The 20,591-nt window shown below is 45.3% G+C and overlaps 1 protein-coding gene across 1 annotated transcript; it reads right to left on the minus strand.

Annotated features, from left to right (window-relative positions):
* Positions 1-2,520: 2,520 nt before the first annotated feature.
* psmb11b (proteasome 20S subunit beta 11b) lies at positions 2,521-4,984 on the minus strand. Its single transcript, XM_086115852.1, has one exon. The coding sequence runs from the start codon at positions 3,977-3,979 to the stop codon at positions 3,203-3,205; it is 777 nt and encodes a 258-aa protein (XP_085971978.1). The 5' UTR covers positions 3,980-4,984; the 3' UTR covers positions 2,521-3,202.
* Between the last annotated feature and the right edge of the window lie 15,607 nt (positions 4,985-20,591).

Raw genomic sequence — 20,591 nt, forward strand, 5'->3', positions numbered from 1 at the left:
CAACTACTGTAATTCTCTCAAGATGGGGAAAGAGTCGAACATGGCGGCCGGCGCAGGATGCACACGATCTTGCCTCCGTTTTTAAGATGCAGGAGTCTTGACTTGCAACTAATCCGTCCGGATTCCGGAATGTTAATCCCAATCAAAAGGTCGGGAGATCTCCCGGCCGTCTTGTTTATACGGGAATTTAATATCACTTCTATGTGGAAACAAAAGCATCTCACAAAGCCCTTTGCAAAGATACGCAGTTCTCAAGCGGGTTTAGTCACAAATCCTGTCATGTGATTTGAAGAACAGCTTTGGTGTTATTTTCCGTTCTTGTTATTAATGGCCGAGATGTAAACAAAGCATTTTCCGTCACAAAACCAAGACAATAAAAAACACATTCTTCCAGCTCCCTGGCAGTGTTGCTCATTTTTAAAATCGGCTTCGGGGGCAGTTATAATTGAGCCCGACAGATTCTGCCTCGCAACAAGTGACCATCCGCAAAGAACCCGAGCCAATCTGTTGCGACGCCTGCTAGTCAGCAACAACATTCATTTTCCAAATGCAGGAAGCAAACCAAAGCAACACTGCATATTCCGCCTTACTGCAAAAATATCGCTAGATGTTACACTGAGTGCTAACTTTACTGTCGAGTGCTAACGAATCGCGTCAGTGTCACGGTGGCTACGGATACACAAAGGGGGATCAACCCAAGGACGGGTGTGCAACGATACTCTGAGACATATATTATTTATCCTCCGTGAAGAACGACGAATATGGCTTCATCTTGCTGAGTCGCCTGTGACGGTCTCCAAGTATGTCTGCCTATTACTGCCGTCGGTGGCCAATGCGAGAATATCGTGAGTGAGCACCACGTCAAGCGAACCGTGAAGAGAGAAGAGCCAGCTCACTCCTAGTTGCTGCCCCGAATGCCTCGTGGGTGCGCGGTGCGGTTATCGGCGCTAAAAGTTCCGCGCAAGCACATTGCAAAGCCGAGAGGCGATCGATCCATCGCTTCTGGTTCAGGGAGAAGACTTCGCGGCCAAATTTCAGCGGGTTCTCAACGCAGCACATCTTAAGAAACAATCATCATCGTGTCGTCCGCGGTGTCGGCAAAGTTGCTTTCAAAATGTCATCGCGTAGCGCCTGAAATGAAATTTGATTGTGATTTGGATTTGTCTTGATCTTGATAATAGAAGAAAAAAAACAATGACAACTGTCGGCGTATCCCGTGGGTTATTATGGTAATGTTGCGAAAATTGGCAAGGCAAATGTGTTTTCCTTCATCACCCAGTCATAGATGACGCTCTTAAGGAACTTTCCAAATCAGGTTTTGGATGGATGAGGCTCGCTCCGTTCAATCACACTTGTCTCGTTAAGAGGAGGCTTAGGATGCGCCGAGCGTGGTCTCGCCATTCCGCCTGGGATTTATTTGTAATGATGCGCACGCTCGCTATGGGCAGGAGTAAAAGTGCACGCTTCATTATCGAGTCGACGTGTTGACATCTTGGCATAATCCGCGAGCGCAGCACCGCAGGCCGGTCGCCATTGTGCTATCCGGGCGCTCAAAAAGGCGCATCTGATAGCATTTCGTCTCTTTTTTCCTCGGCAGGTGAGGACTTAACAGCAAATGCCACAAACGGGCGACTTCGGCACAATCTCGTTCATTCATTAAGCGGCACCGGGAAGTTCCGAGGAATCCCCGTGGTGTGAGGCCATCAATCGATAGTCGTCTCGTTAGCGTTCAGTGGGGCCTTACGGAAATCAATCAAGACATTCGCACAAGTAACTGGCACCGGTGGAGACAGTCGCAGGACAGAACGCTTCACAAAGTTTGTCAACACGAATGTGACAGACTGGGGGGGTGGGGGAGTATTTTTTGGCATGCTTGTTTCAGGCCATTCTGTTTTCTTAACATGTTAGTATTTTGTCCAAAATGATGAAACTATTTCGAGTCTGACATTATATCGTCCGACATTAAACCGGTCCGTGGGGCAACAAAGGTTGGGGTCTACAGTGCGTGCGCCATCAGTTGTAGCTTGGAATAATGAGAAAAAAAATGGCCACATCAAAATGCCGGGCAGCGCGGTGTGCATTTTATCGCAGATGCAGACAAAGCGCGAGCTGTTTACGAGAGACACCGATATATGCACGGCCAAAATCAGATGACGAACAAGCCCGGGGGCAACTGCTTGTGCTCTTCATTAATTTCCTATCTGTTGAAAAGATGCCTGAGCACGTTTCCGCCGCTTGACAACACGGAGAGACATTTTTGCTCTGCACTGGGACCTGCGAGGTCCTGCGAGGACATTGAAAGAAATACCCAGAGATGGGCAAAGTACTCACGCTCTGTCCAGATATGCATGGAAAAGGAGAAGTAGTCATTCAACTCTTTCTCAAAGAAAAAAAAAAAGAAGACCTATTTCTTTATAAAATATCAAAATTTGCAAGTGGGTTGTGAAGTGAAGTGGGAAAACCCCCCAAAAAAGAAGAGCCACACTCACGATGCGCTTTGGGCTGTTTATTGAACAGGACACGAAGCCAAATGCATACATACAAAATGAATACACTCACAAGGAGCATGGAGTAGACACGAAGGCAAAAAATAAATAAAACGGCCCGGCAGAGGAGGAGTCAGAGCTCCTTAAGTCACTCGAGCGGACATGACCCACTAAAATGCACTCAGTCTGCTACTGTGTGCATCTGCGACGTTTGGTTTCATGGCGCGTCATGAAACCGTTTTGGTTCTTGATATTCTTGAAATTCGCTTTTATTAGCTTTTCAGATTTTAGTATCGGTTTTTTGGGGGGAGGGACTGGAACAAGTTACCAGAAAGCCCTCCAAAAATGAAAGCGCTATTGAATTTATGTTGACTGACCAGTTGAAACTAACATGCGTGTTCTTGGAATGTGGGAGGAAGCCGGAGAAAATCCACACAAGCGTTGGGAGAACACGAAAACGCCACACAGGATTCCAAACCCCAACCTCAGAACTGTCGAGCACAGCCGTGCCCAAGTCCGATCGTCAGGAGCCCCCTCCCTATCCAGCCTCCTCCAACACACCCGATTCAAATCACCAGCTCGTCAGCAAGCTCGGGGAAGCCTGCTGACGATCGCGATCATTTGAATCAGGTGCGTTGGAAGACGGCGACATCGAAAACAGGCTGGATAGGGGTCCCCCAAGGAACGTGCTTGGGCACCCCTGTCACTTTCAGAAGTCAGACTGTTCCACCTTGGCGGGTTTTCCTCTCCCTGTAGTATTCGTCTTTTAAGTCCTCCCGCTCCGTGCGAGTCCACCCCGTCGAGGTGACGAGATAGATGTCCACGCAATTGCCCGAGTAGGCGTCCCTGTGGGTGGCTCTGTACACCGCCTCCCTCGCCACCCGAGTGGCCTCCTCCGCCGTCATCCCCCATTCCACCGCTTGATCCAACACGGCGTAGGCATAAGGCGAGCCCGAGCCCACGGAGAAGAGCGTTCCCCGGAGGCGCCTGCCGTTACTGTGCACGTAGAAGACGGCGGGGCCGCTCTCGTCCCACCCGCACAAGGTGGTGGCCACGCACAGTTTGGTGCCCTTGAACGGGAGCAGCATGTGCCACAGCAGCTTGGCGGCCCCGCACGTCGACACCCGCCGGCCGTGTCGCAGCTGGTAGAGCCGCAGCTCCCGAGCCAGGATCCGCTTCCAGAGGGCGCAGTCGGCCGACGTGCCCGAGCTGGTGGCCACCAGGTGGCTGTGGATGGGCTTCACCTTCTCTGCGTCGGGGCAGGAGACCCGGCCGTTGCAGCTGGAGCGGGTGTCCCCCGCGGCCAGCACGCCGCCCTGGAAGGTGAACGCCAGGGTGGTGGTGCCGTGGGACATCTCGAAGGGCAGCGGATTCTGCAGCGTGCCGGACCGCGGGGGATTTTCTCGAAGACACTCGGCAACCGGGACGTAAAAGTCCGACAGGTGCGCGGGCGGGGTGCGGCCTCTGGATTTACACACGTCCTCTAACGCCATCGCACGCGGGTGCTTTGAGATGACGCCCCAAAAAGATGATTGGCGGCCCTTTCTGTGCAGGCCTTTTATTCTGGAGGGTTCAGTTACAGTTTACCGTTTCCTCTCTGTCAGGGTCTTCGTTGTTCTTGGGTGTTTTCTTCGTCGCCGTGATCGCTCGTCATCGGCTTTGTCCTCTTCGATCCGTTGTTGGTGTCAACATTGATCCAAGGTCTTTCGTTGGTTGATCTTTTGCGGTTGCTGAGCCTTTGTCATCAAAACTTTGTTGCCACTGATTATTCGTTGGTGATCTTTCTGACACTTCTGTAAGTCGTGCTTCAGCAGTCCGTCGCCGCCGTCTCCGTTGATCCCCAAAACATTTCTGACGAATCTTGACGCGTGTTCCTTAAGTTGGATGCCGTCGGCTTTTGATACCTGAGGCACGGGCAGCGTTTGCCATTTACTGCTTCACTTCTTTGAAGCCAAACAGTCAGCCGCCCCTGAGTCGTTAGTCCCGGCTGCTTTTTTCAGATCGCATTTCTTCAAAGACGCGTCAAGGCAAGGCCGGCGAGTCGGCGTTCGGCGTCCGGCGGATCAAATGAAGTTAGACTAGGCAGCTTTTGATGCGTCTCTCCTGTGGCTTGTTCTCGGGTAGAATCCCAAATAGGCTGACTAACGCGGCATCAGTCCAGCCGAGCGTGCGCATTAAAAAAAAAAAAAAAGTGAGGTGTCCCATTACGAGCGCAGCATGTCAACACGCGACACCAGAAAGTTTGCGTGGTCCGACGGGCCGCATGATCGCGCATGTGCAAGCCGACGCCAGCTGCTGGGATTCAACGTGCGGCTGGATGGCGCCTCTGCCTTTTAATTAGCAAAGAAGCCAACGCGCTTTATGTCACCACTGCTAAAAATGTATCTGCACTGCCTGCGTAGGGCATTTCGATTCTCTCACCTCATCCTCGCAGTGTCGGTAATTTGGCTAAATCGGGGGTGTCAAACATACGGCCCCCCAAGGAGGTTCGATCAGGCCCGCAGGATCATTTTAAAGTGAAAAAAAAGCATAAAAGACACGGAATTAATATTTTTAATAAGGTGCAATTCGTGGAGTCTCCGCTAGGGGGACACACTGTTTAGCCTTCGTTGTGCCCTTTTTTGTTAGCTGTGGCCTTCTTTATCGTCAATCCTCCATCGTTTCCGATTCCTTGTCAGTTATTTGTCAGTGTCCGCTCCCGGTGCGTCGACGATGTCGTTGTATCATCGGCTCCGTTCATTTGCGTGAATCCGTCTTTTGATCATTGCCGTCGATCCTCGCCGTCGGTTTTTGGCAGTCTTTTGTCTTTGATCGTTTGTTGCCGCGGACCCTTTGTCTGATCCTTCTTTTTGCTGATCTCCATATTTGGCGTTGACGCTGTCTTTGAACTTCTCACTTCAAGTACACTGCAAGCTAATAAGACAGGAAAACAGTTTCTTGCCCAGAAAAGTTTTTTTTTGTTGTCCCAGGTTACCAAAACAGCCTCATGCATATGACTAATTATCTGTGCCTCTACTTTAGTACAAAGTGTTACTATTTTTGCCACCTTTGGCTTTTCAACAAGTTCAACCCCCCCCACCCCCCACCCTCAGGTGGGCATGTTGGTCCACCGTTTCCATTTTTTCCAGCATCCTCTCCAGTGCTGCGCATTCGCTTGTTTTATGGTCACTGCCAGACAGCGAGGTCACTCGTTTTTAATTCAGCCTCACGCCCGGCAGCCCGCGAGGCTTCGTCCACACGAGGCTTGGAAGGCTTCCGCCATCGGCGGCTCTGTGGCGCCATCCATCACCTTGATGGCGACAGCGTCCGTGACTGCGTCGGGACGCCGCTCGACGGACGCTCGACGGCTGCGGTTCGCGTCCGCCCGACGCCGGTTTGGGATTGCGTGAGATGAGCGTGAGTGATGATGTGTGTTTTGTGAGATGGGAGAAGCGCGCGGCGTATTTATCTCCAGCCTTACGGGTCTGCTGCGCTGAAATATACGAGTGCCGTATCTTCTGCAGAGCAAAAAGCTAAACAAAACAGCGGTTCCAAAAATCCAAAGAATTGTACAACACCGGAAACTGCTGCTTTTCAGGCGGGCATTAGCCCAAAATTGTCAAGAATCCTTGAAATGACTATTAAAAATTCAAACTAACCCTCGCAGCAAAATCAGACCCAAATAAAAGTTCTGTTCAAAAAAAAAAAAAAAGGCTGCCAATTAATATTTTACAGAAGGATAGAACAGAGTGAATGCCTTTTGTGTCTTATGACGAGTTTGTGCTCCCCACAAAGGGCGATGATAATAAACATTTGTTTCATGGTTGCGCGCAGGACGACTTTCCATTTGGTCAATTGTTGTGATTGCGTTTCGGAACAGCTGTCCACTCCCTGGAGATGCTGCCTTTCCAACTGGGAAGATCCACGCCATATGGAGCAATTCGCTGCTGAATATCACACACGCGGACTGATAGGGCATGCGACGTACCACAGACATCAATTTCCATTTGAGCATTTATTCTACACATTCGGCATACTGGTAAGCTCTTTATCCTCACTTGTAATTAAGGCGAAACTGGGCACTTGCAACATATGCATGCTACTGGTTACTGACGAAACAAAAAAAATGTACTTAACATGAGTATACTAGTAGAAGAAGGCAGTAGTGGAGAAACCAAAAAAAAACATGACTGGTACACACAGGCATTCTACTAGCGTGCACTAAATACACTTTTGATTAGATGAGCTTAAATCGACGGGAGAATATGTGCAAGGCCAAGTCTGACAGGGAACGGCCACATTTGAGGTTTGCCCCACCCAGAGAGCGTAGCTGGCGTGAAGGTGCGTACATGACAGACTGAAAGGGACAGTGTGTAGAGTCTAGTGCCATCTATTGGTGCGCTGATAGAATGCAACAACCTAAACTCAAAGCGCATGAAATTTGAAGTACGGTGCCTCGGAAAGTCCAAAAGTCACAAGCCCACCATCAGAAATTCAAATGAAGTGCAAAGGAAAATGTTTGCCCAATTTGTATCTAGTTTACTGTCAAGTGACAGAACATTTGCACATATACTGTTACTCGTGCCGGAATCATAATTTTATCAGACTCTGTTCGCTAAATTTGGCTCCTTCGCTATTCCGTAGTAGAAAGATGGCGCCCCCAGCGATTACTTTACAATGACATTTTTTTTAAATCCCGTTAGTGTGATCGAACATATTTGTTTGCACATTATTGAAATTAATCGTTAGTTTTTAAATAATGAACATAGACAAATCAACCGTAGTTTTACACCCTGTCGCTTTTAAATCGACGGGAGAACCGAGGCAGCTGCCAGCCTTTTCCCTTCCTACGCGCATCGGAGAATTTGCCGCCTCCTGTCTCCGAACAACGCTTTAATTAAACACAATTGAGTGGACACGACATGGACATATAATAAGCGCTTGTATCACACGGGGCGCCGTGAAACAACACCAATCAGCAGTCCGTAAATAGCTTTGATTGGCAAGTTCAATCGCAATAATTACCGGAGGTGCTGCAAGCCAGCCGGGGTGCGAACGAGCCGCGGTGACGTCGCGCGCGACGTTGCTTCAGCACAGCCACAACAATTGCACGGGGGTAATTTCGGGGGGGGGGGGGCGCTCCGCCTACTCTGCGCGCAGCTTTCAAGGAAATGTCGCTCCGGAGTAGAATGATGAGGATGAGGAGCGGCACCACTTTGAATAACATCTGCTCAATTGTGATTTCATGAGCGCTTGGAATGACAAAGAGACCATCGCACACAGTTGCGAGATCACAATTGCTCACGCCGCGACCTTAGGGTTGTTTTATTTGCAACTTATCAGCAGCTCCACGTTGACGACTAGGAAAAATTGAAGCAACACTTTGATAGCAACTTCAAAAATCCAAGTTTTGAAACATTCCCGCGCAATAAATTCTTAAAAATTAATCTCTTGAATCAATAGCAAAACCCTGTACTTTTTTTTGGGCTACGTTTAATATGGAGCTTTACAATCCTTTTTGATAATGCTGAATTCGGTCTCGTCTCACAAAGTTTTCAAATTTATGTTCAAGTGAAAATCAATTTGAAGCTTATAAAACGAACCGCTTGCCTAGTAAAATAATTCAATAAACAGCACCAGTGGCGTTTATGAGGTCCCCGAGTTTCACAGAGGCGAGGATGGATGTAATTTCTGATATAAATCCATTTCCTACGATATTTTCTCAACGTCTCTCCTAAGGAGGACAAAATATCACACTCAACTCAACTGTATTTCTAGAGGACTTTAAAACAACCACAGTGCTGTACATGGAGCAAAAATAATTCAACCGCTAAATTAATAACAAAGACAGTAGAAAGCACAAAAACAGTCCCAACTAAAAACTCAAGTCTCATCCTGAGTCAAAAGCCAAAGAATAAAAATGAGTTTTAAGACACGTTTGAAAGATAGACAGCGAAGGGGCTTGCCTAACGTTCAGTGGGGGGGGGGGGGGGGGGGGGGTCGTTCCAAAGAGAGGGACCAGCAACGGAAAAGGCTCCATCCCCTCTGAGCCTTCGCTTAGTCCTCAGTACCTCTAAGAGTGTCTGGTCCGCAGACCTGAGGCACCGGGAGGACTTCAGAGGTGGGGCGAGGCCATTTCAAGATGTGAAAACAAATCATAGGATATTCAAAAAAAAAAAAAAACTCTCAAATGTGCCGGTCAGTGGATCCCAGAGTAGGAATTATGTGCTCCCTCTTACGAGCACCAGTTAAGAAATGAGCTGCAGCATTCTGGACCAACTGGAGACGCTTCATGGAGGATTGGCTGACTCCAAAGTCCACCCAAGATTTAATAAAGGCATGAATTACCGTTCCAAAGTGCTCTTGAAAATTTCAATTTAACGGGTGTCAATGAATTTGATACTTCATCGGTATTTTGAGCAACTTGAGTGGTTTGAAATTCATCAAAATTGCCATTGTGTATCGCTCGTCTCGTTATTGCCAGGAGTGCTTTCGAGGAGGGGGGGGAAAGGATGACGGTTCCTCGGCAGGGGGGTGGGCTTCATGCGGCTGTCACGTTTTTTTTTTCTTTTTCTTTAAGCGTTTGGTGCGACAAATCTTCAGCTTAGCCACGCGCGCACGCCGTTTGCCGACCACATGCTGCTCAGAAAGCTATCATGTTGTTATTTAAGCCTGCTGCCGGTGCCTTCTCGACACGATGGATTATCCTCCAATTAACACGCACGCAAACGCATTGAGCCTTTTTGCCAAGCTCCATTCGCGTCCACACTTCACCAAAACAGGGCGTGGAAATGCGCATTCACGTGCACGAATAAGACAAAAGATCTGCAGCGTCTTCAAAGCCAACATGTCATCATCTGCCAGCCAATCGCTACGAAGGACGCAGTGTTTTGAAAACGGGCGGCTCCCGACGCCGGGTATCGGTCACGGGCCGATGCTGGACTTATTTTAATGTAGAGATTACTCGTGAAGGCTGCCGATACCGGCGCCCGATATTTCTACTACGGCAGTTTGAGACATCGGCCAGAAAGAAGCATTTTTTTTTAAAAATAATAATTGATCGTCATTGTGTTAAATGAAATTATATCTGCAATCGGTATCGGCGGGTGCTCAATGAGTGAATACACATACTGGTATCGGTCTCAAAAAAAAATAAACATCGTCTCGAACATCACTCGTTTTGAATGTGGGAGACAAGCTTGAGTGTCTCCGTGTTGCTGATGAAAGCACTTTGAGTCGATTTGAAAAGATCAAATTAAATGCTTGATGCTTCGCGCGCCGCCTCGCCGCTGTCGTCGTTGTTGTTGTTGTTGCGGTGCGTTTGTGTGTGTATGTGCGTGCGCGCGCAGTGGCACTTATTGATTGGCTGATTGATGCCCGTTCCTCCAGGGGGGGCGAGGAAAATAAGCTCCACCCGCACGCTGGCCCTCCTCACGAGTGCACTCATCAATCTGTTTGCCGTCGCGCAAATTCCAATTCCTGTTTCCGACCTCGGGGGCTCAATTAGGGTTCAGGTGGCTGCGCCGTTAGGATCTGATGGAACTCGCGTTAAAAAAATAAAAATAAAAGTGGACGGAAACATTTCACGTTGGAATGTTTGCGTGAAAACAGTTCCGATGAAATCCACGCCACATTAAACAAACCGGAATGGAAATCATCCACCGCCTGTCCTCCATTTGCACTTTTATTTCCCCCAACGCCACGTGTGACCAAAGTACGGCCCAAAGTCATTTACTTCATATATTCGTATTAATATTTAGCAGAGTTTCAGTTTTATTTTTTTTTCCCTGACTGACAAATTTGTTTGTGAAAGGACAAGCAGATGTTTGGTCTTTTAAATTGAAAGGAAAATGAGTCCGGCTCTTTATTAATTTTGGTTTTCAAGTGTTCCATGCGTTCTCATTCATTCAAAGATCAAATGGCTGATGGGCCAAAAATATTGCCGCCGAATGAATTTTGCCTGGCAACAAGCGGCCTGTAAAGCAAGTTCGGAGGACCGTGTTGTGGAATCCTAAAAGCCTCGAGGCAAAACGTACTGGGAATGAACTCTTGCTATTGTCAAATTTGCATTTTCATTTCATCTGGAATTTTTAATATTTTTTTTATGAAGACTGGGTTGCATTTCAATGATTTTCAAAACGGCTTTTATATGCAAATTGCAGACACTTATCATGGAAGATTAGAGATGTCCTCATTACATCGGAGTTTTTTTTTTAAACATGTTTTATGCAAAGAGAAACTTTTTCACTGAAATATTTACTCAAGTGGTCATTCAATATTCAATCAAATCTTGTTCGTTGTTTACATTATTACTGTTGCCTTGTTCAATTCCATGCTTCCTTTGGATAAAAAAAAAGTTGACTTCTCCTCTGGGACTTTTGTCAAATAAATTCTGATATTTTAACACAAACGGTGCAGCAACATAGAGAGACAGACAATTTAATACTACGTATAATACTATATTATGTTACGTAATTGAACAAACAGCTTTGATTGATTTTTATTTTATTTTTTTTAGGTCCGGTTCTTGCATGCAAGTGCGGCTCATGACGACTGATTGCGTCATCCAGTTACCGGAGGCCTCCGGAGGCTGTGGGAAGCAACAGGACCCCTGTGGAATCCCAGGATGCAGCGTGATGTGAGGCTCTGCTCTCGCTTTTTTTTTTTTTTTGTTAGCGCAGCGAAGCAGACGGCCCGCGGCCCGCAGCTCATTTCAATGATAGCGGCTAATTCAAGGTCGCAACCTCATTTTATTTGCATATCAAAAAGCGCCGCCGCCGTCCGGCTTACAGATTGCCAAATGTTTCTCTTTTATCTCATGAATATAAAAACGCGGCTGCTGCGGCGGTGGCGTCGGTTGCCGCCGCCGGAGCTTCAGCGGCTTTATTCTAAGGCGACCTCAACAAGTTGGAGACTATTATAGGGATGATATTTTTCATCCTGATGTGGGGTGAATTAGAAGTCATTCGTCTTTTTTTTATTTTTTAACCTGAACAGAAAAGCCCCGTCGAGATGTTGGATTTATGACCTGGGGGGCTTGTCAAGCCCGCATGAAGACATTAGCTTTAGTCACCGCTCACTTTATGACCAACATCCCTCACTCAGGTCAATACTGTGGAAAGAAATGTTCAAATATTTTTTTCAAAACTGATTTTCCTCTCGTCTTTTGCCAGAGTGTGTTTTGAGCTTTTTTTCTGTCCTTTAGTAATCAGCAGTCGAACAAATGGTTTCAGCACAAATGAGTTTTTCATGAAAAGAAAAAACATGCCAAGTAGAGCAGTAAGTTTGACGCGAGTTTTGTGTTTGTGTCAAACCTCAAGTGAGAAAGGGCCTTTAAGGAATCAAAATCTATTTATTCCAACGTGCTGGCCTTTGTCTCCCACATAATCAACGTGACCAGCCGAGATTCACCTCCTACTCTTTCTCCTCCACTTGCAAACTGTGCTGATCTCAAATCCAAACTGATGCAACGCCGTCACCGACTGGCATCTGTCAGGCATTACGGTGGATTACAAATTGGAATTTCACAGCCAAGCTCGGCGAGACCCTCGTCCGTGCCAACCCATTGAAACAAAGAAATGGACTTGACGATGACATACGTCTGAGGCAGGAAAACGGTTAGCTTCCAAATGTCCAAGAGAAACGTCCGCAGCAGTGAACAAATTCTGTTCTAGTCAGCACTTGCCTGACTGAACCACCCCGCTCTGATGTTTCTCAGGAACAGAAAATAAAGCTTATTTGAACCACGGAGAACTAGAGTGGGCCAACTCCATTGTCATTTTTAAGTTCAGAAATGAACAAAGAGACATCATATCTTTTAGATGGCTTCTGGTCCGAATCAAGGTTCAATTATCTTTTGTAATGCCGTTTTGGCTATCTTGTCCGATGATACTAACTGGGGTCCAACCTCTCTGACAGTAGTGCGTCAGTAGCAATCAAACTAAGCCGTAACACTTTGAAAATGACAAAAACGGAGGTCGCCCACTGGACTCACTCATTGGACAGTCAGAAAACAGAATCTCATTTGTGTAGCTCAACTTACAAAGATGCCAAATGAACAATGACATGTTGCCTCTTTTCAGTCGGCTACGCTCATTCACAATTTGTGGTCACTTGTTGCCGGGCAGTTAACGGAAAGTCATTTGGTACAAGTGTGTGTGCGCGCGACAAGAGAACAGTGTCAGTCAATATTGTCGAAGGGAGTACTTAGCTTTTGTTGTTAATCATCTCCAGGCAGGAAAAAAAAAAAAAAAGAATCCAAGAGGCTCCAAATGTCATCCAGCCACGATTTACACAATGCGTCAGTATTCCATTTTCATACGACATATTTCAAAGATGTCACATGGATTGCTTGGGAAGTTCACTTCCTCTTCCTTTTCTCACCTGTCTACCGCCCTTTGATGTCTTCCCCACTTCCTGTTCCTTGTTTTTCACTTCCTGGAACCATTTAAGATCATTCAGAGCATTCCTAAACGTTTGTGATATTACCTGCAAAGGAAGTTAGATTTACAATTAGCATGGATTTAAAAAAAAATGTTTTGAAAATCTCATACCTACCTTTCCATATTTTTCCCTACAAATTAATCAACAGATTATATTTGCACTATTAAAAAATGTCAATTAAAAATTATTCTGTAAAATGAATGGCAGGAAAAATAAGAATAAGCCGATTTGTCCCTATTATTATGTTTCAGATTGATAACTTTTTTTTGTTTTTTTTTTTTTGCTGGGGAATGATCCATAAATGGCCTCCATATCAAAAGATGGCGCTGTCACTCCTAAATTGGTTTGTCAATTCAAGAAAAGAACGAGTGTACTTCCAAAATCTATCTGCTGAGTATCTCTAACCGAAAGACATTTAAATGTACAACCATGTTCACGGTTTGAAAGGATTGCGCGGCCAACGGGTTTTCATATCGTGTGTGCCCGTGCGCTGCTGTTTACTGAATGGTGTTGAAATATTCATGAAGACGTGCGGTCACCTTGGCGCCCTGGCTTGTACTTTTCATTCATTTCCCCATAAGAACGGAACATGTTTGTGACCGCAACACACTTTTCCACTCACGCGATGATGTGTTTTCTTAAGCGTGCTTTTGCTAACGCTAAAGACACTTATAAAAAAAAAAAAAACATCTCATGTAGCAGTTTTTTTAAAAGAATTGTGCCTATGTTTTTTAATATGCATCAAGGTCGCCCTTGCTGAAAACAGCCGTGCTTTAGGTACTTTTTTCAAAAAGTTGATGATTTAAATTTTTTTTTTTTAATCCATAACAGTCAAGGCACTGAAGAGATAAATGCAGTTATCTCATGAACAGCAAGTACTTTGTTGACAGAGCCCAATGACGCTATTGGTGGCTCAATGAAACACGGAACAGTCAAGACAAACACGTCACATCGCAGATCCCTCGTCGAATGTAACGAGGCTCTCTCCCAGTGCCAGCTAGAGTGACGTTGAATTTCAACTTCCACGTCGCGCTACGCTATCGCTATGCTATCGCTATGCTATCGCTATGCTATCGCTATGCTATCCCCACACTGAAAGCAATCTGCAGGCAAATTAGCAAAAGAGTTACGACCACGCGGTCATCACTTCCTATTTCTTCCTCCTTCCTGATCGTGAGCAGATATGAAAATCTGAAAGCGTGCTCCCCTATTTTCATTTGGCCCTCGGCCTCTGCGCACGTGTGGCGTTTATCTGCGCGGGCTCGAAGCGTCCATCGCCTAACTCCTCATTATCGCGGTGGCGCCGGTCAGAGCGTATCCGAACTCTCGGGAAGTGGGGGGCGGGGGGGCTTTTGGGCGACAGATTTACTCGGCCGTAATCTCATCGCATGGCGATAAACTTAATTAAACTTAGCCGCCGCTGCTATAAAAACAGACCGGTGCATTGTGCCCTGCTGTTTATTATGATTGTTGTTATCATTAATATTATTCGTTCTGCTGCTCATCATCAGCTCCACTGTTAAACGAGCCAAGGACAAATTTTTTTATTTTTACCGACTATCAGAGTTTGGCCCACATTGCTGTAACCCAGCAGGGAGAAGAGGATACCATCGTGTCGCATAGCGTTGCATTTCCGAGTATCGTGTGGCATATTATGCAGTACCACTTTATCAATGAAGCCTGGTGATGGTTGCGTCGGGGCCCGGTGGGCATTTGTGGCAGTTAGTTCGGTTTTATTGACAATCTTCCTTTGATAATTGCGGCGTATGTCTACTTTTAATAATTGAAATATGTGCCAATGCATATCGCTCGTGGGCCATGAATAAGACATAAAAGAAGGCGCTTCGCTCTTTCCAGAATGTCACACGCTTCCAACGCAATCGAGACTCTCTCTTCGGTTTCGCAGGCGGACTGCTGCTGTGTTTTGTCATCGCAGAGACTTGCTGTTGCCTCACGTGCCTCTAGATGACGCTGTTTCCTCATATTTGCATGGGAATCTGTGCCCTTGCTCTTTTCAATTTGGATTTCAATCTGGCCAATTTTCAATCTGTCGCTTTTGTATCAACGTGAATTCATTTTTAAAGTTGCATGAGAAAATTAATGATTGGTGCACACACACACACACACACACACACACATATATATATATATATACATACAAACATATATACATATATATATATCTTTATACAGTATAGTCAATTGCACTAGTGTCTTAAAAATAACACATAATGGCAAAGCAATTCTGCTGGACTTTGGCAGTGTCAGTGTGTCAAATGACCCTTATTAAGCGTGCGATAGCCCCCACTCAAGTCATAAAAGAAGAAAAATTGTGAGCATAAGGAGCAGTTACCGATGTGTAAAGTGGCATGACCGCGTAAAAGCGGCATCTCATGCTGCCTCAGAAAGCAGGAAATTGTGTCAGGTCTGCTCCGTCCCACGTTGCGTGTTGGTGCCATCATACAGAAAAGTGACACCGGAAAATGCTGGCTGGACAGGAAGTGGAAAATAGGGATTCTGATACTACCACCAAAGGCGGAACATTGTCAGGTTAACTTGGCCTTCTATTCAGGGCACGTCTACTTCACCATGTTTGGGAATTTGAAAGACAATGTTGCACTTCAACTGGGCATTCCGGCAGATCGAGAGCATTTTACATGCGCCCGGCGGACCTAAAAACTTCTTGCCAGAATGTAGACTCAATCTGAGAACAGCTCATCACAGGTCTAAATTGTGGCGCAATTTCAGTGGATTTGAGTGAGGTGAAGGCAGGCAGATTCTGAGCTCCCCGGACGGACTTGTGGTTCAGAAATATGACAGCACTCCCCCCTGAATCAGTGCAGAAATCAATTCGCTCATCGGCAAGTGGGTATTTTCTCGCAGTATCTTTGAAGTGTATTTTAAGCACGTCGATCACTTGCATCTGCATGTCATGTCGTGCAACTCTCTCTGCGCTAAATTTGACGGGAATGAGTCATTTGCTATCCAAATGACTGCTTCATTTGGATAGCAGAGAAGTCGGCTGCGTTCTCTCCCACAACGGTGCAAACGCCCCTTCCTCTTGCATGGGTCTAGGAAAATACCAAAGAAAGAACACCCCGGCTTTTACAGGCACTGTAATACTTTGTACCTCTGAAGACAAAAAAAATAAATAAATCACATGCCGACAACTGCGTGAAATTCAAAGACATGTGAACGATGGCTTGTCATGACAAAGGTGAGTTGCGACTCTGTGGAGTTGTGCGTTGCTGACAGGAAAGCGATTGAGTGAATCCTCCTCCTCTTCTTCCCCGTCGGAATTTCCACAAGCAAAAATTCAGCGTCGTGCCAAGAACGTTCTGTATCACGACCAAGACATTTTTTTTCCCACCATGTTACTTTTGGTTTTGCTGACCTTGACCCAGTCACACACTTTTTTTTTTTTTTTGACGCTACACAAAACAAGCGAAGTCGATAAGATTCCTGGGCGGCCGCACACATTGTGCTATTGTTCATTCTCTCACCAGACATTTACTCACATATTTGGACTTTTGTGGAATGGAACCGCTGAACTGGACACGACCTCGATGCCGATGTCGGCGGGCGCTGTTGACATGAACGCCGACAAGCTCCGTACACTTGTGAGTCGTTCGAGTCAGCGTCGGCCTCGACTAAGAACTGAAACAAAAAAATGAAATCAACACCACACAACAGGGCAAAATGTCGAATACGATGCGGAGTCATTTTTTTCCGACACTATTTGTAAGCAGTGATTTCTTGATTGGAGTCATTGAGTCGATACAGTGACTCACTTGAGTCGGACTTTCTGGTGATTCCACAAACTTGAATTATTGAACCCCTGGGAGCGACTCGTCCGCCTGGATGGTGTTTCCTGTGATATCTCAAAGCAGTGCAACCAAATCATCTGAGTAGCCGGCGTGACACTGAACTCAATTCAGTTATCCTATTCAAGCAAACTATCCGTGGTGGTTCCGGTGAATCCGCTAAATCGGATCAGTGAATCCAAACAAAATGCTGCCTGTGTCCAAAGGAGATGAAAAGCCTCCGCCTTTTCATTTTGGACGTTAGAAATTATTTCCAACATTTTTTATTTTTTTTTTTGCAAACTCGCTTTTGCCACTTGGGTTTTGACCGTTTTCAGATGAGCACCATTTTGTTGACATTTCCAACCTTTCCACGTTTCAGGGTGAAAGAACGACAGGGTGTTTCGACTGCTGTGACATGTCAAAATGGCACAGATTGTACGCAAGGGTTAAGATGCAACTTGAACGCATCGCTGTCTTGTCTTTGAAAAAGCGAACGTTGTACCCAGATAAAGAGTTCCACGCATTGCGCGATGAGGACGTCTTCAGACGTACACACACTCTGTACTTCAGCAGAATTGCACGGTTTCAACTGCCCTGCTTATGTAAAAGTAACAAAGTGCACTCTGAAACGTACTTAAGTTCTAAAATAAAATGAACGTCTACGGTCATGTACAATTCCCATTTGTTCTTGTTGCACCACAACACAAAACTTTCCCCACGTGAACTAGTTTATTAATTAGTTCTCATAGTGAGAATGAGAAAAATAAGGCAATGCCTTCACCACACGCCATTCTTGGAGCGAACAACCGTAAAATACCGAAACAAGTCCAAAGGATAATTTGGAGTGTCTTTGTGGTCAAAGCTTCCTGGTTAACACTCGTCCCTGTCACTGCTGTCGCTGTATGTTTTTTTTTGTTTGGGTTTTTTTCCGCATGCTCAGGCAAAGACTTGGCCTGCCTCGAGTTTCTCTTTTTTTATGTTGCGCTTTCATTGGCTGATGTTGAAAAAAAAAGTAACGAGCCTATTTTGACAAATGGCCGACAGGTGCGTCTTTCGGTGGGAACCCGCGCAAACCTTTCTGGAAAAAAAAGAAATATCATTGCATCAAGCACAGATGGGGAAAAAAAGGGTTTCCTTTCAAACAAGTTAAAGGACAGAAGTGTTTCAAATGAGTCCACTTTCCCTCGCAGATCGCCATTTCAAATTTTCAATTCAAAAAGTTCATCTATCCTTTTGCTTGCCTCTGCCGTGTCGTACCTGCAGCCCATCCGCAAGTGATGCTAAAGGTTCCTCAAACACTCCTTGAGGTGTGTGACATCTGTGCTGAGCAGGTGTCATAGCAACCATCCAAATGTTTACCCCCCCCCCCCCTTTTGCCAGTTGTAAGCTCCAAATGAATTTAAAGAGTACGGCGTTCCGCAGGGCTCATTCTGTGGGCCGTTTAGGCTAACTATTCCTTACCCTTCTTGACAGAAAGAAGGTTTTTTTTTTTTTTAACTCTGGCATTTGTGTCAGAGGCAGGTGTGTGAAAATTCATTTCTCATGTCACTTTTCTTTCCAATTCCTGTGAAAAGCAGAAATTTCTGACACTTCTCGAGGGATGTACACACCACAGTTAACTGATACCGATACGGTTAAATGGTGATATCAACGTCTCGTCATGTGTTTACCGTTAAAAGCCATGGAAATCAAATATGACTTTTATGGGCAATAAGACACCAGTCAAAACATCTTACATAAGATCCAGGAGGCATCCAAAAGGGGGTGTTCTCGGCGTTTTATTGTTTGCAGAGCATCGCGGCCACGTGAACATGATAGCAGATTACACTTTATGATTTGATGAGACTTGATGAGAGAATTGCTTCATTTCACGTTCAAATTTAAATGCCACGGGGCAGCCTGTAAATCTTCACCGTGACTGTGTGGAAACGCTCTGGACTTGAGCATTTTTCATGTGCTTTTAAAACCAAGTCTTTATCTTCTTATCTCACTTTCACATTGTGCAGGAGAAAATGCATACCAGCGCCGGCGAAGATTTGATGAGCGTACACACACACACAACGCTTGGAATTCGGTCAGAAACTGACATTCTTCTTTTTTTCTTTTCAAACAAATAAATGTTCTCGATGAGAAGCTGATGGATTGATTCGACAAAATTGGCAAAATAATTCTCCGGTTCAAAATTAATTAAAATAAATGAATAAATAAATAATTTCACAAAAAAATCACTCAATGTTTCACATTTTAGAAAAGTGGTACTTGGAAAAGACACCAAAACGTCGCATTCCCAAGACAGAATGAGAAAGAAGTCGACTTATTATTATTTTTTTTTAGTTACCAAACGTTCCGACGATGACAAACTGCTTCAACACAAAAATGATCAAAACCTTTCACCGCCAAAAATGGTGTTCAATTGCAACACAGAGCCCTTCATTTTTTTCATATGACTTAAAAAAATATCTTAAAGTTATAAGCACTTTATTTCATTATATTGCTTTCATTCATGCAGACGCACACAAAATTACATTCTAAATCCGAATGTAATTCATATAGTTGAGACGTTATATCTTTGCACAAGGAGGGTCCTTTTTATTTCAGGTTCGAATTGCTTTTCAGTCCTATGCAACAACGTGGCACTCTTCCAACCAGTGATATCATCTCACTGCTTTGTGCGGGTGTGCCCAAAGCCGTTATCATATGATCTAATAACCAACAGTGATAAAAGATGCACGCTGTTGACGCTGTGATTGAAGTGATGACCTTGAAGTCGATCAGCCACGGGAGTAGATTGGAAAGAATTTTCCATCCGGGTTGCAAAAAAAATTGGATGGGTTCCTCGAAAAAAAATCCACAAATATTTGTCGGTGCTAGTAAAGTGATTCTCAAAATGTGCCCAGCTAATATATGCGCTCTAATGGTGTCACAAGTGTGCGCAGGCAAAAGAGAACCTTCTCAAAAAGGGCAAAATGCGGACATGTGCAAAGTCTTCACCCACCCCCGCAAAAAAAGAGTGACACAACATGAAATCAAACTTTATTCAATCAGATTTCAATCTGTGAAATCACATTTTATCAAGACAATGAAAGTATCTTCGGAGAAAACAAACAAATGAAATTATCTGGAGATTGAGAGGCCCCTGGATGACACCGTGAAGTTTCTGTTCAAAGGCACATCAGATATGAAAAGCAATGAAGCTGTTATCAATCATGTGTAATATGCGCGCGCGTGTGTGTGTATGAGAGCGAGCGAGAGAGACAGAGAGAGAGAGAGAGAGAGAGAGCAAGAGAGATAATAGGGCTGGGACCAAGTGATTTAGAATCGCAGTTTGCAGGGCAAAATTAGCATTTTGCCTCATTAAAATACACTGACTAGCCAAACTGAAAATCACATATTGTAACATTTTGTCCAACAGCAGCGACTGTCCCAAAAAGCTTCACCGGGCTGCACGCTCACACATTCACGTCCCCGCAACACACTTACGTCACCCTACGTGCGGTACACGTAGGCGGTCGGGGCAAGCTCAGTGCTACTTCGGCCGCAACCAACTAAACTAGCAACGAGCCGAAATACTGGAATAAAGTGCTTGGGGGAGCAAGTACGTTTTTCATTGATGTCTGGCTGGAACCACGTTAAAGTGGGGCTTACCCAACTTTGAACAACAAAATAGCAGGCGATTCAAAAATAAATAAAATAAAAATGACTGGAGAGAAAATGATACTATGAAATAATGCTACACATGCAGCTAAACGTGATTTATTTTTTCTTCTCAGTATAACCACGATGTGTCATGACTAGTGCTTCGGCTACAACTAGCTCACGTCTTTTAGATCGAGCTTTTTTACGCATGACGAGACGCAAAACGCATATTTTCTTCGAA

The sequence above is a fragment of the Hippocampus guttulatus genome, chromosome 7 (genome assembly GCF_054856545.1).
Source record: "Hippocampus guttulatus isolate MCC_2025c chromosome 7, RoL_Hgut_1.0, whole genome shotgun sequence".
Taxonomy (NCBI): Eukaryota; Metazoa; Chordata; class Actinopteri; order Syngnathiformes; family Syngnathidae; genus Hippocampus; species Hippocampus guttulatus.